The sequence below is a fragment of the Cydia fagiglandana genome, chromosome 6 (assembly GCF_963556715.1).
Source record: "Cydia fagiglandana chromosome 6, ilCydFagi1.1, whole genome shotgun sequence".
Classification (NCBI taxonomy): domain Eukaryota; kingdom Metazoa; phylum Arthropoda; class Insecta; order Lepidoptera; family Tortricidae; genus Cydia; species Cydia fagiglandana.
This window is the reverse complement of record NC_085937.1, coordinates 8,909,369-8,934,999: the sequence shown is the minus strand read 5'-3', so window position 1 is coordinate 8,934,999 and position 25,631 is coordinate 8,909,369. Positions and strand designations below refer to the sequence as shown.

At 38.4% G+C, this 25,631-nt stretch overlaps 2 protein-coding genes across 3 annotated transcripts; one reads left to right on the top strand and one right to left on the bottom strand.

Moving 5' to 3' along the window:
* The first annotated feature begins 273 nt into the window (after positions 1-273).
* LOC134665091 (DNA primase small subunit) lies at positions 274-11,543 on the top strand. The gene is made up of 7 exons (XM_063521909.1): positions 274-429; positions 530-786; positions 1,204-1,373; positions 1,580-1,778; positions 10,388-10,598; positions 10,786-11,125; positions 11,348-11,543. The coding sequence occupies exons 1-7, from the start codon at positions 427-429 to the stop codon at positions 11,362-11,364; spliced, it is 1,197 nt and encodes a 398-aa protein (XP_063377979.1). The 5' UTR covers positions 274-426; the 3' UTR covers positions 11,365-11,543.
* LOC134665074 (peflin) lies at positions 11,322-24,076 on the bottom strand. 2 transcript variants are annotated; one of them, XM_063521872.1, is made up of 6 exons: positions 23,968-24,076; positions 23,645-23,687; positions 13,790-13,808; positions 13,517-13,759; positions 12,521-12,664; positions 11,322-11,971 (listed from the first exon to the last, which is right to left on the bottom strand). In XM_063521872.1, the coding sequence occupies exons 2-6, from the start codon at positions 23,654-23,656 to the stop codon at positions 11,748-11,750; spliced, it is 642 nt and encodes a 213-aa protein (XP_063377942.1). In that variant the 5' UTR covers positions 23,657-23,687; positions 23,968-24,076; the 3' UTR covers positions 11,322-11,747. The 2 variants fall into 2 exon arrangements, with proteins under 2 accessions (XP_063377942.1, XP_063377943.1); XM_063521873.1 differs by lacking the exons at positions 23,645-23,687; positions 23,968-24,076 and adding exons at positions 20,105-20,115; positions 21,796-22,397 and having other exon boundaries at positions 13,517-13,808.
* Positions 24,077-25,631: the final 1,555 nt, after the last annotated feature.

Here is a 25,631-nt window from a genome sequence, read left to right as displayed (position 1 = left end):
TTAGATTTATAGTGATATTAGAGTCCTCTAAATTGAAAAAATGCCCCAGAACGAAAATAATGGCTTCACAAATCGGTATTCTTGCAGGTAAAAAGTGAGATTTTTTTTCCCAGTAGTTACCACCAAAATTTGTAATAAGTTTTTGTACGGAACTCTCGGTAGGCGAGTCGGGCTCGCACTTGTCCGGTTTTTACTTTTAAGCTAGTAACATTAAATTTAATATGTCAATGTCAACTGTCACTTGTCAAATAGGTCGTTTTGGCGCTATTCACAGTATTCTTTCAGCTCAATTCACTAAATTTAATATATAATATATATATTCTTTATTAAAATTTATAAAAACACTGCACAAAATAAATTCGAAATTAGTGGATCTGGTGATAAAGTGATACGTTCCTGATATTTCGTTTCTCTTGATTGTTTACGATGGTAATATAAGTTATTCTTACATTGTTTTGTCTTGAATATCTTGATATGACTTGAGTTATATCTGTAATTGTTGTCTTATTACTATCTTTGTTCATTGCAGGTTGGACAAAATGATGAAAACATGTTATCAGACATGTTGCCCGTCTACTACACAAGGCTCTTTCCTCAAAATGTGTTCTGTCGGTGGTTGACTTGCGGCAGTAGTCCACAGCCGCTGTCTCACAGAGAATTATCTTTTACATTAGCTGATGACGTCTATTTGCGGTATTTGTCTATAAGCAATCAGAAAGAATTTCAGACATTGCTCCAAAAGAAGTGCCCTTATAAATTGGATATTGGTGCTGTGTACAACACAAAGTGAGTAGCCAGAATTATCTTTATGAACTACTTTTAGGATTCCTAAGTCCCTAAGTAAGCAGAGGGTACTGGGTCCTGGGATAAAGGTAAGTAAGGTAAAGGTAAGCTTACTGATACAGGTCCAAAGTTCTATAAAATATAAGTTTTTCATGAAGGTCAGGGAATCATTTACTACCTAAATAAATGAAACCTGTAAATTTAAATATATTAGTCCCACTTGCACCATCACACTAGCCCGGGGTTAAACCGTTAACACAGTGTCAAATTGTACTGGTGACCATGGTTACTCCAGGTTGAAATGGTTAATCCCGGGTTAGTGGAATGGTGCAAGTGGGCCTTAACAATCTATAGTTAACCATTTTGATGTTGTGTCAAACGCATAAACTGTCACTCTGTCCCTGTTTTATTCAATTCCAGACCGTCCATTGGCCGCCATGATGCAGTGGTTCTGGCCAGGGAGCTGGTATTTGACATTGACTTGACAGACTATGATGAAGTGAGAACATGCTGTCAAGAAGCTAATGTCTGTGAGAAGTGCTGGAAGTTCATGATTATTGCTTGTGAAATCTTGGATAAAGCGTTGCGAGGTTTGTGCTTTACTATATAAATTCGCGATTTCGGGTTTGGTCCCATAGTAAAAGTTGCTCAGTATAATCCCAAAACCACCCTGGCAACGGGAATGCACTTATTTTTTGGCCACCATGTATATTTTCTAAATTCTATTTATTGTCAATTTTCTCTGTAATCAAATAAAATAAAAATCTGTAGCTACATTAGCCTTTATAAATTCCAGATGACTTCGGGTTCCAAAGCATACTCTGGGTGTTTTCCGGCAGAAGAGGTATCCATTGCTGGGTATCAGACTATGAGGCCAGGACCCTGGACAGTCCAGGCAGAGCTGCCGTGGCTGACTACCTCTGCCTGATTATGGGAGGTGACAATCAGTTCAAAAAGGTCAATCTCGGAAGTGATAACTTGCATTCAAGCATCAGGTCAATATTAGTATAAATATTCCTATTATTTAACTCAGGAGACTCCATGAGCTTTTCCCAGATATTCCAAGTAGTCCTCTACTTGGAATATCTGGGAAAAGTAAAAGTTATGAAAATTTTATTAAATATTCTATAAGGTAAACATCCTAGTGCTTGATATGCTAATGCCCAATAGATAACACCCTGCTGTCACCTCTATTGATAAGTTTAAACATGACATGTACTGGGACAGTGATGAGCACTTGGATGTCTACCTTAATATTTATAAATGCATGTCACACTCATACTATAGTCAGGTGTGGCTCACTCCGCGATTTCGTCGCTTTGCTACAAGTAGCTAAAAGTACATCCACACCAATTTTGGTGGCTAGCCATAAGCCGTGCGTGGCGCTGTCGCCACCTAGTGGCCATATCTGTCCAGATCGTAACCTAGTACTATTATCTATTCTGTGCTATAATAAAATAAATAAAATAAAATAGCCTTTTATTTCTTGCAATTTGACATTTTAGAATAGTTTTTAAAGTTAATCAGTTAGTTAGTTAGTTAGTTAGTAAGTCTATGATTTAGACGCACCAGCATCAGCTGCCTGTCTAAAACGAAATAATAATAATAATAATAATATTTAGCAAGAACCCCGTCTTCGCAGGTGAAGGCCTCCTCCAGAGTTTTCCACTTTTAGTGTTCTTGCCTAGAGCACTATTTATATGAAATAATACGCGGATATAGAGATGACGAATATTTACATGTAATGAGAGAATTATTTACAATGATTAATTTACAATTTGATTCGCAAATAAGATTTAGGCTTCCGCGCTGTACAAGGAAAATTTCGTTGTGTCGGAATGACATTGACGTAGATACGTAGACATGCAGCCGGGTTGTGGGCAGCCAGCATTGCGGTGCGCCACAGGACCCCCCTGGGAGAATCAGAGTCCTGCCTGTAAATGAGAAGGAAAGGTTACTTTCCGGCCAGAATGAGTGGTTCTCACCGGGACAACAGCTTGAGTAGGCTTAGCACTTGTGCCTGTAGGTGAAGCTGTGTCGCTCTGCATGTAAGCTGGTTTGACGCGGTCAATGGAGACTGTCACTGGTCCTCGTAGTAAGTCCAGTGTGACGGTCTTGTCCGTTCTATTTAGCACGCGATATGGGCCTGTGTAAGGCGGTTCTAGTGATCCACGCAGTGCATCCTGTCTAAGGAAAACATGGCTGCATGAACTTAGGTCCTTGTGAACAAAGACTGATTTGTTTCCGTGCCTTGATGCGGGGACGGGTCTGAGGTGTGACATCTGGCGTTTCAACTGAGTGACAAAATCATCAGGCTGCAGGGTGTTTGAGGTATGAGAATGAAAGAACTCACCCGGGATGCGTAAAGGCTCACCATACACCATCTCTGCAGCTGAGCATTTGATGTCTTCCTTCCACGCGCTTCTTATGCCGAGTAGGACGATCGGCAACACCTCAGTCCACCTCGTGCTGTTGTGGGCCATGATGGCAGCTTTCAGGGAGCGGTGAAGACGCTCCACCATCGAATTGGCTTGAGGATGATAAGCCGTCGTGTGACGCAGCTGTGCACCACAAAGTTCTGCCAAGACCTTAAACATACGTGAGGTAAATTGACGTCCTTGGTCAGTAGTTACGGTTTGAGGACAACCAAAACGCGATATCCAAGTATCGTAGAATGCATGGGCTACCGTTTCAGCCGTGATATCAGACAGTGGCTTTGCCTCGGGCCACCGTGTGTACCTGTCAATGGCTGTGAAAAGGTAACGGAATCCTGATGAAGGTGGCAATGGGCCGACCAGATCAATGTGAACATGACTAAAGCTTTCTTCTGGTAATTTGAAATTTCCAAGAGGAGAGGAGGTATGACGTTGCACTTTGGCACGTTGACATGATTCGCATGCACGTACCCAGGTACCGCAATCTTTGCGTACAGATGGCCACACGAATCTCTGAGTAACAAGTTTGATTGTGGATCTCGTACCTGGATGACTCATACCATGGATGGTGTTAAATATCTTTTGTCGATGCTGCTTGACGATAAACGGACGTGGCTTTGCTTGAGACGTGTCACAATATAAATAAACATTGGTACCTGGTACAGTCAGCAGCAGATATACCTGAGCGGGCAAGGTGTCCAAGAAAACATATACACTTCAATCGTCACAAAAATAAGGACATCTAAGTTGTCATTTTAGCGTAGGCTTTCAGTTCGTCACATATATCTTAACTTCTGAGTTTTTCTTTAACACATACACCCTTATTTAATCACAATGACAATAACGGTTAGAATGTCAGTGGTAACTAAGCACTCAAATTCAAGCTGCTGTCATTAATACCTACACGCACTGCCAATCACGGTGTACGTCAGCAGCTAGGGTGCCACCAGTTGCTAAGCAGTTGTTATTTCAATGGTAACTAAGCATCAACATTTTATCTGTTTAACTTTTTATCTGTTTAAATAAATACTGTAGCAGCTACGAATTGACACCTCCTTTCTTAAAGAAGTATTTTATCGTCAAGTGTCAAACTTAGACAATAAATAAGTAGGTCCTACGAGAATCATCGGTTTTTTATTTTAACTGTCATAGGCGGCCGTTCTTCCAAATCGTAGAGCATATTATATGTTAATATATTTATTTAGCCTGCTTATTGTACTAAAATATACTATATATATAGTACTAAAATACGATGCTCCGCATCGATCAAAGAACGAAGGAGAAAATAATAGAATTGAAACTTAAACGTTCACTGTCCCAATCTGACATTTAAATCTTATGGCTTTGTAATAGAGGCTAGCCGTGGCCCCACGTGAGGAGCACGGGCAGGCATATCCAACTATGACTCCTCTCTTTATTTTGTTGGTTGGACTCATGATGCGCAAGAACGGTGCCTCCTCTTCTATAGATGTACCTATGCGATAAAACCATCACTGCCATGCATATACCTACGTAATATGCTAACTGTTGACCATAGGAATGACGAATTTCGTTTTTACAACTTAGCAGACAGGATAGAGTATACGGAGTTATATACGGTATGTATCGGAGCGAGGGGCCGGGGGGGAGACCCATTGATGTTTGGGTATGCTGAGCAGCTTTTGCTATGGGACCAACCCCGAAACCCCGGAAAAAAAATTATTCTCCCTTAGAAAATTTCAACATCAGACCAGCAAAATGTATGAAACTTCCAATTATTTTTCCGCGTTTTCGGGGTTGGTCCCGTGGTGGAAGTTGTTCAGTGTGACCTGAACATTAATGGGTCTCTTTCTTGGTCTTTCGTTCTGATACGTACTGTAATATCTTTGAACTTATTGTTAGTATAACCAGTATAACCTAGCATTAAACATCAAATGGTATTCCGCACAGGAGTAATCTAAGGAACGCCCACTGCGGGTTCAAACCTACAACGTCCTGTTAGAAAGTCGTACATAAGCTACATGTGACATATCTTCAAAAAACATAAACTTATGCGAAATTAATATAAAACCACAAATTAAGTAATACTCGTAATAGAAATGAAACCCAAAAAAAACTGTAATCTCTAGGTGCATCCGACTGAGATTTGAACCCGCGGTCTCTGCTTTGAAAAGCAAACGCCTTAGTAACAAGACCACAACGTGCCTTGACAATTGGCTCTAAATTCGGCTTCAGTTAGCTTTCGCTATGTGTCACTCATTCGTATTGATGATTCTATTAAATAAAAGAAATAGTTTGCAGTAAGCTGACTGACAGGCCTCTGTCAATGGTTGAAGGGCAAAACGTGAGATAGATGTATGTGATGACAAGACTGTACTGCTTTCGATGATTGTCAAAACGCTTTACCTGAAATTAGCATAGCTATTATTCATTCAATATACGACCATACATGTATGCTTTAAACGTCTATTTTTCCATATTGTTCAGATATATTTGACACGTTGACCGCTTAGATACCAGTGGTTCTTTGACAGCTAAGGTATCAATGATTTGTTGTAAGTGTAGAAATTAATGAATAGCGTCTGTTAAGATATTTGTGACATGTTGAGCGCTCACAAGTAAATGCTGCCATGACAGTCAACAACTTTTTGACAGTTTAAACGTTTACCTCTCTTTGAGCACCTGGAGTGTATAGCGACTTCTGCTGCTGACTGTACGGGTACTTTCTCAAGTTTCAGTGACGAAGATCGATTGGCAAGAAGCTCTTGTAGTTCTGCGTCTTCTTGCTGAGCTTGCGCGATGGCTTCGAAGTCTGGTGGCACGGCAATGGTCTCGATACGGGAGAGCGTGTCAGCGGTGATGTTGTCTTTCCCGGAGATGTGTCTGATGTCGCTTGTGAACTGCGAAATGAAATCAAGGTAATTGAATTGTCTCGGGGAACATTTCCTGTCTTTTTGCTGAAAGGCGAAGGTGATAGGTTTGTGATCCGTATAAATGACGAAATGTCTGCCTTCGACCATGTAGCGGAAATGTTTGACACTTTCATATATAGCAAGCAACTCCCGATCATACGCGCTGTATTGCGTCTGTTGCCGTGTCATCTTCTTTGAGAAGAAAGCAAGTGGTTGCCACTGTCCTTGCACCAACTGTTGTAAAACGCCGGCCAAGGTCGTGCTTGAAGCATCAGTAACTAGAGCTAGTTCAGCGTCCATAATGGGATGAGCCAGTAATGTAGAGTTTGCAAGACTAGACTTACAGTTCTGAAATGCCTCTAACTGTTGATCTGTCCAAGTTAGTGCAGACGAACTTTTCAGCTTAGGTCCTGTTAGCATGTCGTGAAGAGGGGCTTGGTGTTCGGCAGCGTGAGGAACGAATCTTCTATAAAAGTTCAGCATGCCGAGAAACCTGCGTAAGCCACCGACGGTCTTTGGAGGAGGAAATTCCTGCATAATCTTTACCTTCTCGTCGATGGGACGCGTGCCTTCCTCAGAGACAGTAAATCCTAGGAATGTGACTTCTTTCTGGCCAAAAGAACATTTGGATTCATTGATGAGCATACCGTACTCATGGAACCTATCGAAAACTTGCCGTAGATGATCTAAGTGCTGCTCGGCATCTTTAGAAAAGATGAGCACGTCATCGATGTAGGAGTACACGAAGTCCAGATCTCTGAGCACCTCATCCAGAAACCGTTGAAAGGTTTGGGCAGCGTTTCGGAGTCCAAATGGCATGAATGGGAAGGAGAACATTCCAAATGGAGTCGTAATTGAAGTTTTGCAGATATCATCTTTGTATACGGGAATTTGGTTGTAAGCTTTAACTAAATCTATTTTTGAAAATATTTTACTACCAGCAAGTCGATGTGCGTAGTCCTCTATGTGGCGGACAGGGTATCTGTCAGGGATAGTGCGTGCGTTCAGCGCGCGGTAATCCCCGCACGGCCGCCAACCATTGCCTTTCTTTGGCACCATATGTAGCGCCGACGCCCACGGTGAATCAGATGGTTGCGCTACACCGTCGCGAAGCATCTCTTCAAACTGCTCCTTAGCAATCTTCAGGCGATCTGGAGCTAAACGGCGTGGTCTACAGAATGTAGGAGGACCTGGAGTAGTTCGGATGTAGTGAACAGTGGAATGCTTTACCTCTCGCGGCAGTCCAGATGGTTTCGTTAAACTGGGATACTCTGCTAGCAAGCGGTGGTACTCACTGTCACCCGAAATTGCCTTAACGCTGGGCTGGTTGCAGTGCTTAAGCTGTCCCGTAGTAGACAAGGTTGTTAAGCTGTCTATAAGTAGTCTTTTATTTCTGCAATCGATAAGAATACCATAATGTGCAAGAAAATCAGCGCCAAGTATAGGTTTATTTACATTTGCTACGACAAAGTTCCAAATAAAATCTCTACGTAATCCTATGTCCAACTTTTGCTTGATTATGCCGTACGTATGTATGAGCGAACCATTAGCGGCAGTAAGCGAGTAGTTGTCAGGCGACTTGCATTTAGGCATAAAATTGCGTGGCAGAACGCAGAGGTCAGATCCGGTATCAATGAGGTATTGAATTTTAGTTACTCTGTCCGTGATAAATAGGCGGCAGGTTTTAGTAGGAGGACAGTCAGCAGCCGCCACGGTAGACTGTCTTGCTAGTTTTCCGCTTTAAAGTTGCACGGCGGAATGCAATTCCGTGCGTTGGTACTAAAGTGACTATGATACCAGCACATACCTGATTTGACAGCTCGATACCGACCGTGAGACTTCGATCTGCTGCGACTGCGCGACCTGCTGCTGTTAAAACGCGGACGTCGCTGACCGCTGCTGTTACCGGTGCTTAGCTGAGCAATTTGTTGAGTCATTTCGCTCTGGATGCGCGCCGTTATAGATTGCTCCATCTTCTTAAACATGTCTTCGAACGAAGTCATGCTTGCAACCTGCTTAAAAGAAGAACAAGGTGTCACGTCTAAGATTTGGTCTGCAAGGATCGCGATGTCGTCTAAAGAAGCCGTCTTCTGAGACGCGATGATCGCTTGCACTTGAGTAGGTAGGCGAGTGGACCACAAACTTCGGAGAAAATCGTCAGTGACACTATCGCCAGCTAATCCTCGAAGGTGCCGAAGGAATTGGCTTGGCTTCCTGTCTCCAAGTTCTTCAAATTGCAGCAACTGACGTCTTTTGTTTTCCTGCGACGTTGACAGACGGTCGATCAATTGTTTTTTCAACTTTTCGTATTTATCTGTTTCTGGGGGCTTCGTGATGATATCCCGTACTTCTCGAGCCGTTTTGGGATCTAGCTCTCTAATCACTTGAAAATATTTCGTGGAATCCGCTTTCACGCCCCAAACGGCGAACTGCGCCTCGACCTGGGCGAACCAAACTTCCGCATCTTCCGCCCAGAATGGTGGTAACCTCATGGTTAACCGATCCACCGCAGCACCTGACCGTTCGGGCTCTATTTTCTCGCTAACGGAATCTTCGAATTCGTCGGTCATTTTAAATTTTGAAAGTCGCGGGTCACCAATTTAGTGTTCTTGCCTAGAGCACTATTTATATGAAATAATACGCGGATATAGAGATGACGAATATTTGCATGTAATGAGAGAATTATTTACAATGATTAATTTACAATTTGATTCGCAAATAAGATTTAGGCTTCCGCGCTGTACAAGGAAAATTTCGTTGTGTCGGAATGACATTGACGTAGATACGTAGACATGCAGCCGGGTTGTGGGCAGCCAGCATTGCGGTGCGCCACACACTCATCTCTATCTTGAGCTATTTGCATCCAGTTTTGACCAGCGATATTTTTTATTTCGTCTTCCCATCTAGTCACAGGTTTTCCTATACCCCGTTTTCCTAGTGGCCCTTTCCATGACGTCACATTTTTGGTCCAACGCTGGTCCGGTATCCGTGATACATGTCCCGCCCACTTCCATTTCAGTTGTTTGGCGTGTCTAAGCGCGTCTTTGGCCTTTGTTAAGTTTCTTATCTTTGTATGTCTTATTTTTTGGATTTTTTTGATGCCGACCATACTACGCTCCATTCCCCTTTGACAAGTTCTTATTTTGTCTTTGACTTTTTTTGTGAACTTCCATGTTTGGCATCCGTAAGTTAGGCCTGGTAGTAGACACGAGTTCATAATTCTAGTTTTTAAGGTTATGGGCATGTTACTCTTGAAGATTTCTTTCAATTTCCAGTACTTGTTCCACGTGCTTTGTATTCTCCTTTCGATTTCCAGTTCATTATTTTTCTTGTTGAAACTTATTTGCTTGCCGAGGTATATATATTGTTCAATATAGTTTAAGGGCTTGTTGCCTACTGTTATTGTTTTCTCTGTACTGTTTGTCATTATCATAGTTTTTGCCAGGTTCATTTCAAGTCCTACTTTGAGACTTGCTCTATGTAGAGCTTCCATCATAATTTGAAGTTGCGATCCCGTTTCAGCCAGTACGACGAGGTCGTCTGCAAAACGGAGGTGGCTTAAATATTTGCCTTTTATATTTATACCGTAGTGCTTCCAGTCTAGCTGTCCCATAATTAACTCTAGGATGGCTATAAATATTTTAGGGGATAGAGGATCTCCCTGTCTTACGCCTCTTTTTATGGGGAAATTCGAACCCGTCGTTTCTAGTCTTACTCTACCTGTGCTGTTTTTGTAGAGGCTCTTGAGGAGTTCTATGTACTGGTGTTCTACTCCTTGGTTCCCAAGAGCTTCCCATATGCTTGTGTGTGAAACCGTATCAAAAGCTTTTTGGTAGTCTACGTAGGCAATGTAGAGCGGTCTCCGTTTCTCTTGGTATTTCTCTATAAGTATAAGCTGTCACCTCTATTGATAAGTTTAAACATGACATGTACTGGGACAGTGATGAGCACTTGGATGTCTACCTTAATATTTATAAATGCATGTCACACTCATACTATAGTCAGGTGTGGCTCACTCCGCGATTTCGTCGCTTTGCTACAAGTAGCTAAAAGTACATCCACACCAATTTTGGTGGCTAGCCATAAGCCGTGCGTGGCGCTGTCGCCACCTAGTGGCCATATCTGTCCAGATCGTAACAGACGCTTTTTGTTAGAGAGCGAGTCTTCTGTACCTAGTACTATTATCTATTCTGTGCTATAGTCCACTAAAAGTACTAAGACCAATCCCAATAATCTGTATGAGACCAGCTATTTATATAGGCTTTCTTGTCTTTTCAGGAGAGCTATGACTGTAATTGACAGATATTTTGAAGATGTTGTCAAAGACCAGGAGTTTTTCGTAACACCAGAAAGACTACAGAATTTTTTGAAAATGATACCAGACGAAACATTTAGAACACAAGTTCAAACTAATTTGGAGAAGAGCAAAGCCCCATCTTTGGAGAAATGGAACACTTTTGCTAAACTTTATGAAACTTATTGCAGAGAAGTAAGCATTTAAATCAAGTTTTTTATATTTGGTAAATGTTTTATCAAATAATAGCTTCTCTTCATATCAACCTATTTACAGTATTTATTCAGCATTTATCCAGCCTCCAACATTGAAATCTATAACATAAAATACTAAATTCACCCTAGGTACAACGTCAGGATTTCAAAATATTACTTATTTTCAGAATGGAAGTGCGGGCCGCAAACTGAAATATCTATTAGAAGAAATCAAAATACAATACTGCTACCCCAGATTAGATGTAAATGTCACCAAGGGGTTCAACCACTTGTTAAAGTCTCCCTTCAGTATACATCCAAAAACAGGGAAAGTGTCTGTTGTATTCAATCCAAGTACTGTGAGAAGTTTCAAATTGGATGAAGTTCCTACAATAAATACTTTACTTGACGACGGGTCTGCAAACCATGCGCAGCAATCGGCCAATATGCGAACGGCTGTCAAAACATTCCAAGAAGTTGTCTTTTCTTTGGAAAAGTCTGAAGCAATTAGGAGAAGAAATGAGCCTAGTAAGTATATGGTAAATTCATAATAGCTGAAAGCTGATATGAATAGAAACAAAAAATATATTAAACATTTTGTAGGAGGTATTAAGAATGTGCGACCATAATGACATGCTCACATATTTTCATTAACTATTCATTTCAGCTTTGGTGAATCAATTTGATCAGTTTATCTAAAAAAATAAAAATAAGCTATGTATTCTATAAAAATAATTTATTTACTTACAGATACAATGGAATTCTAAGCAGGCAATTGGTATGGCCAAGCAAGACAGCATTATAAAAATATCCCGTGTTTAAAGCATCATTAAAAGTCTTATGAGAAGTCGGTGCTAACTGCGAGTTGTGTATTGTGTATGGTAACTGAATAATTTCAGTATTTCTTCCACACATACGTTTGCCAATAAAGCATGTAATTGTGATATCTGTATGTCATTTTGAGATTTCCCTCATTAACCCTTTCAACGCCTAGGACGCCTAAAGTTGTATGTTCAGCTCACACCGCTAATATACGTGTAAGGCGTAGTTGGTTAAAGTAACGTTGATGCGTTCAAGTAAAGTTCGCATCAATGATAGAATGTGAGTGACATTTAACATGACGAAAGGCCGTGAAAGGGTAATCCTTATTTTAAATCGAGCAGCTCAGTGCAACTGTTAGGAAGTCTTCGAATCCAATAGTGACTGTTCCGTTTTGTTGAGTGTCGCGCACGCGGAAGGCCTCCGTGAATCGCTGTATTTGTACACAGAGTACGATGAAATCGTCCACTGACACTTTTCCTTCTTTCGGGTCTGAACGTTTTATCAGAAAGTTGATGAAGTCCGGAGTGAAGCGGAATCCCATTTGATTCAAAGCTGAAATCAACAAAATTATTAACTAATCACAATACTTGTTTCACAGTTGATAATAAGTAGTTATATATGTATTATGGGAACTTTTTCCCAACAAAATCGACAGTCTCGCCACGGCGTGCCCTATCATTGCTTCTAATTTCTAATTCATCTTGTCACGAATTTCTCACAAAACCGATAATCATTGCAATATTATGTATGTAAAGGAGCCTTGTCAGCGCCATCTAGTGGAAGCTACTGTTCTGAAACTCCAAAGTTATTTCATCTCTTAAGGCCCCTGTACATATTGGGCCAGCGTGGGCCAGTCTAAGGGACGCATTTATGCGTTAGAGGGAGCAAGTGATATTGCTATCTCATTCTACCGCATGGCTGCGTTCTTGGACTGGCCTGCGTTGGCCCAATATGTACAGGGGCCTTTAGCTGCCTCGACAAATTACAACTCACATTTGTAAACCTTATTGAAATAAATGAGAATTTTTTAAATTTTGTAGGCCTTGTAATGTTGGGTGGAGTGGTGGTCAGAAGGTTAATGGTTTTCGATTTAAAACGCACCTTTAGAGAGCTCCTGTTCGTCAATATGGCCTGACTGGTCGGTGTCGTAGGTCTTGAACACTGCCAACCACTGGTTAACGTAAGTGTACAGTTTGTCGAATTCTTCCACGTTGATGTGGCCGGAACGATCTTTATCGAACATCCCTGGAAATTTAAAAAATGCAAATTTAATACTTACACCACACATAAACATCCTATTTTTTCTTCAAGAGAACATCATCATCAAAGTTTGGGGTTGGGGCACCATCTAATGACTCCTTTACACGATGGGCCAGCGCCGGCCACTCCAAGGGACGCATTTATGCGTTAGAGGGAGCAACTGATATTGCTATCTCATTCTGCCGCATGGATGCGTCCCTTGGAGTGGCCGGCGCTGACTCCAATACCTAATAGGTTTTATTATGAGCAAAATGCTCAAAATCTTATAATGGCCATCGTAAAATTACCGGACCTTATGATTTACATTCTACAATGTTTTACTTGGTATCTACAATAGCGAATCCTAGGCCTTAATGGCTCCTCTACACCAGCGGTCGGCAACCTTTTAGCAGCCAAGGGCCACATAGTAGTTAACGAAGATGACGCGGGCCGCACTTTGGTAATATTTGTGTCTTTAGTAGACATTGTCGATCGTCAGTACTACATACAAAATAGCCAGGGAGGCTCGCGGGCCGCAAGCGAGAGGTTGGCGGGCCGCATGCCGCCCGCGGGCCGCTGGTTGCCGACCGCTGCTCTAGACGATGGGCCAACGCCGGCCACTCCTAGGGATGCAGCCATGCGGTAGAATGAGATAGCAATATCACTTGCGCCCTCTAACGCATAAATGCGTCCCTTGGAGTGGCCGGCGTTGGCCCATCGTGTAGAGGAGCCATAAGATACTGCAAAATACGAACCAATCATTCAATTAAATGTCCTAACCCGTAAGTCCACAACTGGTCCCAGCGGGTTGAGGTCAATACAAAAATAAATATTAAGTACAAATAGGTAGATACTAACCAATCATCAAGCTGCAAGCCGTGTGCGAGAACGTCTGCCCCTGCGCGTTCACCAACGCGGCCTTAAGCTCGTCGGCAGTAATGAACCCGGATTGGTCCTTGTCGACCGCTCGGAACCATTGCTGAACTTGAGGCGAGATCCCGCCGCCGGGGCCCATGGACGGATACGGCCCGTGACCCACTTCTAATTGCCCGGGTGGCTGGTTGGGGTAACCTTGCTGGCCGGGAGGTTGGTTGGGGTAACCTTGCTGGCCGGGAGGTTGGTTGGGGTAACCCTGCTGGCCGTAGTTGGGCTGAAATTATAATAGTTCCTCTTATGGCTCTACACGATGGGCCAGCACCGGCCATTCCAAGGGACGCAGCCATGCGGTAGAATGAGATAGCAATATCACTTACTCCCTCTAACGCATAAATGCGTCCCTTGGAGTGGCTGGCGTTGGCCCATCGTGTAGAGGAGCCATTAGATTAAATCTGCTGATTTTTATACAATGCCATTGCTTCTGCAAAACGTTTAACTCGATATTTTTTTCCACCAGTTAGCACCGAAAAGAATTCACTACCTATATAACATTTTGGAAGAGTGCGTTGCATGGATGCCCGCATTGGTTTATATCTAGTGGCAGTCGTTGTCCTTACAACACAATGTAGATATTGTTGTAGATGGCGCTATTTTATTATTTTTGGTTTGAGCATATGCAAACGTTCCAGATATGGAGTGTAGAAGTAAGTACCTCTACCTTCCATAGTTCCAGACATAGACTTACCTGACCGCTGTCACATGCACATAAGTATATAGGTACAATCAAAAAGAATAGATAGTATAGAGGGGTCCTGTCAAAGTAAATTTTGTAGTCACGGTACATTTACTGCCATCTATCGACACACGATTAAAACTTAAAATAAAATTGAAAATGTATAAATGAATTAAAATATGTTTACGGATATATGATTATTAATTTTTATTGTTCCACAATGACCCATGTTCTTTCACTGATACGTGTTAAAATTGTTAAATATCAAACGGTGTCGCCAATGCCATCTAAACGACAATAGGCCAAAGGTATATGGCGCCATCTATTCGACAGTAACTTTTGTTTGACATCCGAGGCACGTTTTTTTCTTAGACTTTATTTATCTTATACGGAGTTATATATATCTCTGGTACAATTAAGTTGTTTTAGAAGCAAGAAAATTAAAATAAAACGCCATCTACTTTTATCTCTTTTAACATTCTCAGCGATATCACCAGATGGCGCAGTGGCGCTATACTTTAATATCTATAATCTTGCTTGGCCTGCGGAAGAAATAAAATATTCACCTATGTACTTAACTTACTATACGTGTACGTACATGGTGCTCCCGCGTTTTTAGGCTCTATAACCAATCACTAGGATAAAGATTTGATTAGGATATTTCAGTTTAGGAGGTGGTTGGAAAAATAGAAAAAAATCGGGTCAAACTTATTTAATTATAAAGTATATAAATAGTCGCCTTACTCTAATATTCTTATATACATCGTATAAACAATACAAAACCGCATGTTCTAAGTTCATCCAAAATCACGTCTACGCAATAATGAAGAGCTTCATAAAATTAAAGAGACAATAAAGGCCTTTTCATCACATTAGTTTGTTCGTTACATTGTTTCAATACGTTATTTTAGTTGTACGACTACAATCTGTTAGCTGCCATCCCTCTCAATGTTTACCCAGAAATGAGGTTCAATGTTTTAACAGAATACAGGTTAATCCCCCCCGAAATAAATATTTAATTTCACCACACCAGCTCGGAAAGGTTTACTTTGCACTTCAAAAACTGATAGCAAAGTTGCATTTTATTCACATGTGAGGCAAAGTAATCAAATGCAATTTTTGAGTTGTTTTCTTATGTTTGCTGGTAGAATTGACTGATGATTTTGGATGATAAATATTTAATAACATTCATTTGGATTTGATTTGGTTTGATTTTGTTGGATATTTTATATTTGCTTCAGGTTGGTGTGGTGAAAAATGTTGTGTTTCACTCGGGGGCAAATTTTGTTTAACCCTCGCAACGCTCTAGATTCCATTTTTCGAACCACTCGCTACGCTCGTGGTTCAATTTTGGAATCTTTCGCTTGCTCGGGTATCAATATTAGCACGAGCGGTTAAACAACAACTTTGTCCCCTTGTAAAACAAATAACCATTAATGTATGAGCATGTCTTTAGTAATAAAATGACCGGGGATGGAGGTGCCATACAAAATATGAGAGTGAGTCCTCGTTGTCGTTTACTCCTCTCTGGTTAAAGTAAACTGGTGTAATACGTATACGTACACATAATATAGGTACCTAGAATAAATATAAAATGTGTGATCTTATTGAGCCACAAACGTGTGTCGATTTCTGGAAAACTACCTCATAAAAAGGATCAATAAGCCGGACTTTTGCAAAAACCGACACGTACTACATAACCGCACAGTAAAACCCTATGCCTAATAGGAAAATTTTATTAGTATATATATGTAACTTTATATAAATTACATTACTCGAGGAAATACGCATCACTTACAGCATACACGAACACGACATACCTATTATAGCAAATAACTGGTGACACCTATTTTTAAAACTATGTATCAAATCAACCTAATTTTAGTAGGTATATCACATAACAACGTCTTATAAAAATAGGCAGAATTTGTTTAGTGCAACAAATATGAGTTAGTACAAGCCTGTAAGTCTGTCGAACGAAATAAAATAGAACTTTAATAATAAGGTCACCCTTCTCTAAATTTGATTACACGAGACAGGCAAACAAGCAATACATTAAAGTCACCAGTTTCCTCTTTTCCAACTTTAAATTTAGGTCATGTTTCCATTTCTGGTGTTATGAACTTCCGGGATTTTGGAAGCTCATCGATAGTAAGTCATCTATTTTTGAATCTGGAAGGTGTACAATATCGGAATCGCAAAAATAGATATATATTTAATAATTAACATCAACAATAACTTAATTAGTCACTATTAATTTGTTTACTCATACTATAAATATAAACTAAACCATTAGAAACGTAACTATGACGTCATTGTTTCTTGTTAGATTGTTATTTTTTTACCCATTACTTTTTCATGCGTAATTTTTTGTACAATAAATCTGTGTTTATCTAGTTTCTCGGTAGAAAACAAAGGGAAAAAAAATAACCTGCTCTAACCAATGTTTACAAACAATTTATAAAAAGAACTGTCGACAATTCGAATACTGGTATGAGTCTGTTGCTATGTTGTTAAGTAGGTATACAAATATCAATGCACAATTTAATTACACAATAGTTATTTGTTTTACAAGGGAGCAAAGTTGTCGTGCTAATATTGATCCCCGAGCAAGTCATAGGTTCCAAAACCATGAGTGTAGCAAGTGGTTCGAAAAGTGGACTCTTGAGCATTGCTAGGATTTCGAGGCATGAAGGTTAACCAATTTTGCCATCAAATGAAACACAATTTTTTTCACCACACCAATGCGAGGAAAATACTAACCGTAAAATATCAGACAAAATCAAACCCAAAATATTTATCATTCAAAATCACAATTTTAAATTCTACTAGTAGCTAGTTAACATAAGGAAACAACTCAAAATTAGCATCAGATTACTTTGCCTCACATGTGGATGTAACTTTATCATCAGTTTTTGAACAATTAAAAGAGCGCCTTTACCATCTGGGGTGGTGAAAAATTAAAAATGTATGAACGGTCAAGTGAAATAGTGCGGCTTTGTAAAAAATACATCAATGTAACAATAACAAATAAGAATGTTTAATAAATGTGGTAAAAAACTATACATACAAATTACGAAAATATGTCCACTAATTATGATTAACAAGACAGTTCAACCAAAATACATGTCCATTTTACTCAACGAAATTTTTATGACACTGTTACTTAAAATATGAAAATGAAGAGTCCGAGTAGGTCAGAGTAACTGAATAGATTAATGTTGTTATTACTTAAATACTATACATATTTAGGCCGAAAATGTTTATCCATGGGTATTTATTCTGAAATTACTGAAATGCATGTATCATTTTATCAAAAATAATCTTACTAAGTTCATAATATATGAATAATGAAAATTTATTCAATACACATACAATGTGACAATAATGTATTGCTATGTATGTTGTATCATTAAAAAAACAATTTCAAGGGTGTTCTGTGGACATTGTCATATTTACATTACCATTTCTTATTATATACTTGGGGAACATTATATTCCCCAAGTATGGCTCAGAATCAGCCAAAAATCAACACGATCAAAAATAGGCAGTTCTACATTTCTGTTGCTATTTACGTAACATAGGTATATAAAGGTAGGTACCTTATTTTCGCAAATCACATTAAGGTAATGGAAGGCAACAATAATGACAAGGCGAGGGTATACACATTGTCAGAGAGCGCAACTTTGGTGCCGATGACAAACGTATGACGTGAAGCTAAATACAGAGTGTTGTTATCTAGATTATAGATACTTAAACAAATAACAACTTATTAGCCTCTTTAGTTTACTGATATTGAAACTTGAGTTGAGAGTTTTTATACGTACTGGCCACGTATAAAAACATAACTAAATGTCTTTGTCATGTTAAAAACAAGATTGTTGGAAATGACAACCAATTACTGTTTACTTATTTTTTTATTAGTAAAATATAACCGAAATATTATTGTTTGAAGTCGCTATGGAGTCTTTGCTGCCGTATTTGCAGAAATTTCCTTTTCTGATTGTAAAAAATGAAAAAATGTGACCAAAATTTAACAGCAAAAGCAAGCAATATAGAGAAACATTTGAAAACAACAATACATATTGAACGAGAACGAGATCGTTTCGTATCGTTTTTTAATGTTTACATTATTTTTTGTGTAAATTATAAGCATTTTTATAAATAAAAAATTATATATACACGGTGTAACATGAGGAAACCGAATAACTTTAACCACGCATTTCTGAGGTCAAAAGAAGGAAAAAATGTAATATGAGTTTAGGTCAATTTTGCCAAGAAAAAAATTTTTTTTTTGTTTTGTTTTTTCAATTTTTTGAATGTATTTGTACATAAACAGAAAATGGTATTGGTAAACTTGTTACTTAAAATTGATTTTTACATTTTTTTCTCGTAAAACCTTCTTTTTGCAAAGTGTTGCTTGACACTTTTTGACATCTATCAATAAGGATATTTAGACTACGTCCCATAGCAGCAACATTACCACCAAAAAGGCCTTTTACATTATGTAACAACAAAAACTTGTTTATTTTTAAATTAATATTATCTCTGAAACTAGGCGTTTTTAAAAAAAAGTTTATAGGACATTTTTGTCTCTAAATATGATCAGGAATACGCTGTTAAAATTATTCGGTTTACTCATGTTACACCGTGTATATTATCATTATTAAGAATCATTGAGGTGTTACAATGTTGTTTTAAAAAAACATCCTATATGCGACTTAACGTCATAATGACGTCATCGGCACCAAAGTTGCGCTCTCTGCACATTGTTTTTAAACTGTTACTATATAATTGTCTACTTTTAAATAATACTAAAAAAATAACAATGACCATTACTAAATGACAGATTCAGTCTTTTACATTAAAACCAATACTGGCAAGTTTGTTTCATTTGTACTAAGCTTATCATTTTATAGCTGCCTGATAGTGAATACCTTTTTCACTAATTGTATGTCTTTACTTTAAATTAAACATGAGTATAAACAGCCACACTCCTAACTGGACCTTATTACATAAGGAATAAGGTCCACTGATGTACAGTTAACAGTGTGGGTGATGGTACCACAAATCAACTATTTCTAGATGGCTTCATGAGTTAAGATGGTTGAGTATAAATTTAAAGTACTTAGTTCTCTGAATGCTTTGCTGATATTTTAATACAAACAATTAGTGAAAAATGCATTCAATAAGATTCATTCTGGTTCAAACTCCTTATAAACTTAATTGTTAATACTGTGACTAGAAAAACTATAAGTAGCTGGTGTTACAGAAGTATTTACACACACTTGAATGGATGGTTTAAATGAAGAAGGTAAAAGTTTATGTGCTTCTGGCACCGGAGAATAACTTTGACATACAACAGGCTCAAAATGCACTTGTTCACTCTTATCTATAGGCACACCGTCAAAGCTCGTCTGTTTAGCCGAGTCTCCTGTCCCACTGTCTTTACACGATGAATGCTCAGATATATTGTCTGAAAACATTTGAGGCGATTCACTATCACTATGCACCACTTGTGTCATTTTTAAACTTTCGGCGGGAAAAGAAGGCACTGCAGAAGCCATCCGCCTTCTAGTGTGGTATATAATAACTACCCAAATAATAGAGGTCCCCACTGTACTACACACAACAGTAATAATTATAATACCAGTCATATCTTCCTCATTTACCATAATGGCTACTGGGGGCAAGATTCTCAACTCTGTCATCTCCTTTTTTGTTCCTAATGCATTAGTAATCTCACATTCATAGTGCCCGCCATCACTAGGCTCCGCAGCAAGTATAACTAGAAGTTGGTCATCAGCCATGAAATAATGCCGTTCAGAAGGCACAACTGGCACACCATCTTTTGACCATTTCAAGACTGGTTTTGGTGATCCAGATATCATACATTGTAGGACTACTGCATCACCGCTTGTAGCTTCTTTATTTTCTGTGACAGTTCTAAATGAAGGTTCTTCTTGAACTGTCAACATTGCATTAGAAATAATTGTACCCGCTACATTCTTAGCGGCACAGCTATAAATACCCATATCAGTTGTTTTTGCATTGACTATGAAAAACACATGGTCGGTGGGCATCACATTCATTCTTCTTTCTCGAGCTGCCGGGAAGTCATTGCCACCATCTTTCTGCCATGAAATTTCAGGTGTAGGCTCACCTGTAGCTGCACAGTTCAGTGAAACTGTTTCTCCCGTTTTCACTGTTATGTTGTGAGGAGCTTTTGTAAACCGAGGAAAAGTCACTATAGTGACTTTGGCTTTTAAGGAATATGTTGTACCAAAATTGTTACTGACAACACATTGATATTTACCAGAGTCTGCATGAGTAACATTTGGTATGACAAGAACTGAAGTAGCCTCAGGTTGATCAGTTACAGTTACATTTTCATAAACAAGTGGATTACTAATATTGCCGTTATTTTTTCTCCAAAGAAATGTCATATTACTGAAAGGGTTTGAAGTAGCAGTACAGCTCAAATTTGCTGATCGTCCTTTTATGGCAAGGTGGGCTTTGGGGTGTTGCATCACTTTGGGTTTAGGAGAGTCTCCACAGTTATCCTCTTTTAGTTTAGATATTGCTACACCTCTTACTTCATCGGGGTATGCACAAGTGGCTGTAATATATTTCTGCTCAGCTTTATCTCTTATCCATTTAATTATCCAAAATAAGTTACAATCACATAACAATGATGAAGAATTTAAATGCAATCTTTTTAATTTAGGCATTGTATCAAAAGCATGCCGCTGAATAGATGTTATGTTGTTGCCGGCTAAATCTAGCTCTACAACTTTGGATAGACCTTCAAATGCTCGAGAATTTATCGATTTTATGTGATTGCCAGCCAGACTAAATGTAACTAGGTTTTGTAAATTGTTAAATGGTTTTATCATATCTTCAACTGTCCATGATATTTTGTTGTTATTTAAATGCAGTGTATTCAAGTTGAACATAAGGCTGAACGCATCATGACCTATCACAGATATATTATTGTTGTTCAGATTTAATATCTGAAGGTTCCGTAAATATTTGAAAGTTGTTCCTTCCACTTTGACCAGATAGTTGTGAGATAAATCTAAGCTTTCTAAGATGGTACAAAGTTCCCAGCTGCCCTCATTGATTTCTGATACTAGATTATTAGACATGGACAAAGTTACCAGTGATTCCAGGCCATACATCCAACCTTTGGATATCCTTCTTATCCTGTTGTGGTCCAACTGTAGTAAATGTACAGATTTAAATCCAAAAAAGGCACCATCCATTATATTGTCAATGTTATTGTATCTCATTCTAAGTGTTGTCAGGTTGGAGAGTCCTTTGAAAAGTAGGCCAGTTACATTACGCAGTTTGTTATGATTCAGTTCAAGAGTTCTGAGACTGGATTGGTACATAAACAAATGGTTGGGTAATGACGTGATATCATTCCTGTTTAACTTCAACACTTCTAAATTAGTCAAATTGGTCAAAGCATCTTCTGCAATAACTTTAATGTGGTTGCTATTTAAGTTGAGTATTCTGATGGAACTGTTTTCGGGAAAATGCCCCGTATCAATGGAACCAATGTTATTCCTGTTTAGACTAACTTCATGAAGATTATTGTGCTGTAGAAAGTTAGGTATGAGGCGTAATGAGTTTTTATCCATTTTTAAAACCTTGAGACTTGATAGTCTCTCATATCCTTCGGATGCATCTCCATGCAATTTGTTGTAGCTGAGATCTAATTCTTCCACCCACTTAGGAATTTTTGGCACCGACATTAAATTCCTTCTTGTACAATCAGCATATTGGTTTAGGCAAACGCATTTTGATGGACATTCATTGTTTTCAGCGAAAACCAAACATCGTGACCATAAGAATAGAGTAACCAACAATAAGAAAGTCGATTCTCCCATTTTTATTCATCTGGATAGCTGCGCGATTCATTGGTCAGATAAAATGTCTTTTCATCTTTATTCTTACATAATTCCGAATAAAAAACGCTCACAACGATTTAAAGTTATTTCACATCACTTGTTAGCACTTTGTAGCAATCGCACATTGTATAGTAACAAACAAGGACCGTAATAAACACTTCGACATAACTACCGAATGCACCACAGCCGCCATTTTATTTTATCGGAAATTTTCTGTTTGGGTGGAAAGCGCATAACGTCAGTGTTGCCCGGTATATTTAATGTTACCAGAGAACTTAACTTAGCAGTGGTGTCTAGTGTCTAGACATATCTTACCTGGTAACCCCAACTATTTGTCACAATATTTTTATTTCACCCCCGATTTTTAGAGTTCCGTAGCCAAAATGGCAAAAACGGATGCCTTATAATAGTTATAATTATTTAGTTATGTCTGTCTGTCTGTCCGTCCATCTCCTTTCCCTATGACACAGCCATTGCACTCGTAAACATTAAGTAATAGATATTTTAAAGTAATTTGGAACATAGGTGCATTTAGAACCACAAATTTTTAACTAAGGTCTAAAGTAAAAAATAACGTTATTAGGGGTGCATTTTAAGTGATTATTTTTTACAGTACACTGCAATGTGTAGCACATTATTAGATGTTTTCTTTAAAAAAATTAAAGCAAAGTACTTACCAAAAAATATGAAAAAAAGATGGCGCTTTGGTTGAGCCATTAAAAATGTGTATGCCACAAACATATTCAGCAAATAGATCCCCTAATCCCTTTTTTCTTTGTATAAGTGGCTACAGGAGGAGGTCTTGTGATGGTAAATTTTCCCCTATTTTCTTATATAAATTCAATTTATTTAAAAATTAGCCATTTATTTATTTGTTTTTATTTGATTTGTGTTTTAATTCCCGTAAATAATGACATCCTAGTTTAAAATTTATTCATTATATCCGGACCACCAACTTCCACCTCAAACACCAACAATACCATGTGCGTTTTTGAGTCATCAACTTTATGCGAGTACCATTTAAACTCAATGGGTCCAGTAGTTTTGAAGCAAATTGGTTGTGACAGATCGGCTGACAGAGGGACAGAAACAGAAGTGATTCCATTTTTTCTTTTTGAGGTATGGAACCCTTAAAAATAAGATCAAACTTTTGGGCCCCTCTATTTGTCTCCTCTTTGTTAGTAGTTATTACTATCATTGTAATCCCATTCTGTACATTTTTTAATTAAATGAGTTCCATTACGATTTGTAATTGAGTCGCTTAACTTCAAACTCGGGTAAATCCATGTGTCAGATTATGCGATTTTGGTATTAAGAAAACGTAATAGGGTAGATATTTGCTGAGAGGGTCCAATGGATTTACCCGAGTTTGAAGTTAAGTGACACAATTGATCTATAGGTATATGTATTTAGGCACTCTGTGGTTAATTAAATGTAGGTAGTGTTAGTAGCTGTACTTACATTATATGCCATTATGAGTTTTGATTGATATCTTCAAATTGATCTGGAATTTAATAACATACAATGTTTCAACATAATACATATACAACATGAAATATTTATTATCTTTTTAATAATGGAATACTTTAAACTCTGAGAAGATTGTGTATAAGTATAAGATTACGTTGTTTGATCACTTGCTCGTATTAAAACACGACACAATATCTTCTAACTTTATCCAATTATTCATAAACAAGTAGTTAATCTGATGTCATTTTTACAACAGCACTACAATATTAAACTTATGAGGTTACAATAATAATAAGAGCCTCGCACACACATACCTTTTTGTATAAACTACTTAGTAAATACAGTATCACCAGTAATTCAGCAATAAATTGAAAATTCTTGAGTTAATTTGAAACTACACAATTCAGGAGAACTCTACTACCACAGTCCTCTGACAATTTTGATTTGACAATGACAATTGACATGACATATGACATTGATAGAGTGTTAAGGTCAATCCAGACGGGATGATCAATTTGACCAATTTAATCAGGAAAGAAATTGGCATCGATCTCTGATTTAATTACCAATTTAATAATGATATTTGGGTGCTCTAAATAAAAAACCACAAATTGGAATTCTTGCATCTTCATTTTATCGATAATATCAGTCATAAATTCATAATTGATCATAATCATCGGTAGAAACTTAGAGAATATAACCAATTGGTTATATCCTCTAAGGGTAGAAATCGGCGAGCCGAATTGGCATCAGGGCTGCCAGTACATAAATCTTGATTATACGATCCTGTGCCCGCAATTATACGAAATTCGATTGCATTATACGAGTACAAAAAAAAACTATTATTTTAAATCGATTTTTTAATAACTGGTGAATTTCGGTTTTCACGGTAAGCCCCCAAATTGCGGGGATCTTTCTCTTTTACTCCAATGACAGCGTAATAAGAGTGAGAGAGAAAGATGCCCGCAATTTGCGAACTTGGATTTTAGCGGTTATAGCCCACGTTAGTCTACTAGTTAGTCTACCGCGAACCACGTTCAACGTGTTGCCTCCCTGTCATACTTACGTACGTATTTACAAGTGCGACAGAGAGGCAAGACGTCGAACGTGGTTCGCGGTAGGCCCTCTGATTGGCACACTGTTTTTTGATGCATTAACAGTAGTTTGACATCGGTGTTTTTTTCGTATCCAATTATACCGATTGACCAACTATACGACATGTATACGAAAATAATTTCATTATACGAATTTCGTAGCCTATTATACGATCTGGCAGCCCTGATTGGCATTTGCTTCCGCATGGCTAGATTTCTGGTTTGAACAGACAATTTTTTTATATTTTAATCTTTAATTTAATCATATTGGTAAAAATTGTGTACTATGGGAATGGCCTTCAGCCAATTTCATATTTGCGTCCACACCATGCAATTAAAGTGCCAGTTTAATAACATTGTGTGAATAATTGCCTCGTCTGGATACTCCTTTATATTTAAAACGGTTTGCATGCGGCTAGATCTCAATGTTGCTAGCATAAATTTATATTGATCGAATCGTAGGCTGAAGGAAACGTTGCCATCATGGACTTATAAGATGGACTGCACTGTCACTTTTTTTGCCATACTAAATTGAACTTTATCACCGAGCTAGAAAGACGTTCGTACCAGACTAGAGAAAACGGTCCACGTGAGATAGCAAAGGTGGGTCGCGGTGTCTCACTCGCACGTGTTGCCAATGTTAAAAATATACCATTGTGGTAGTATTTATATCAATATACTACTCAAATTAAATAACTTCTTATATTATTTAAATGCTATATTCAGAGTAAGGTTCTGATATCTTTTAAGAAATTTGTAAATAAGAATGATGTCAATATTATTACCTGATTTAACCAAGCATGTGGACAATAAAAAAAAACCTTTTATTTTGGTGTGGTAGACATTGTAGAAACTTTGAATGTTAATGGGTATCCCTATCGTCA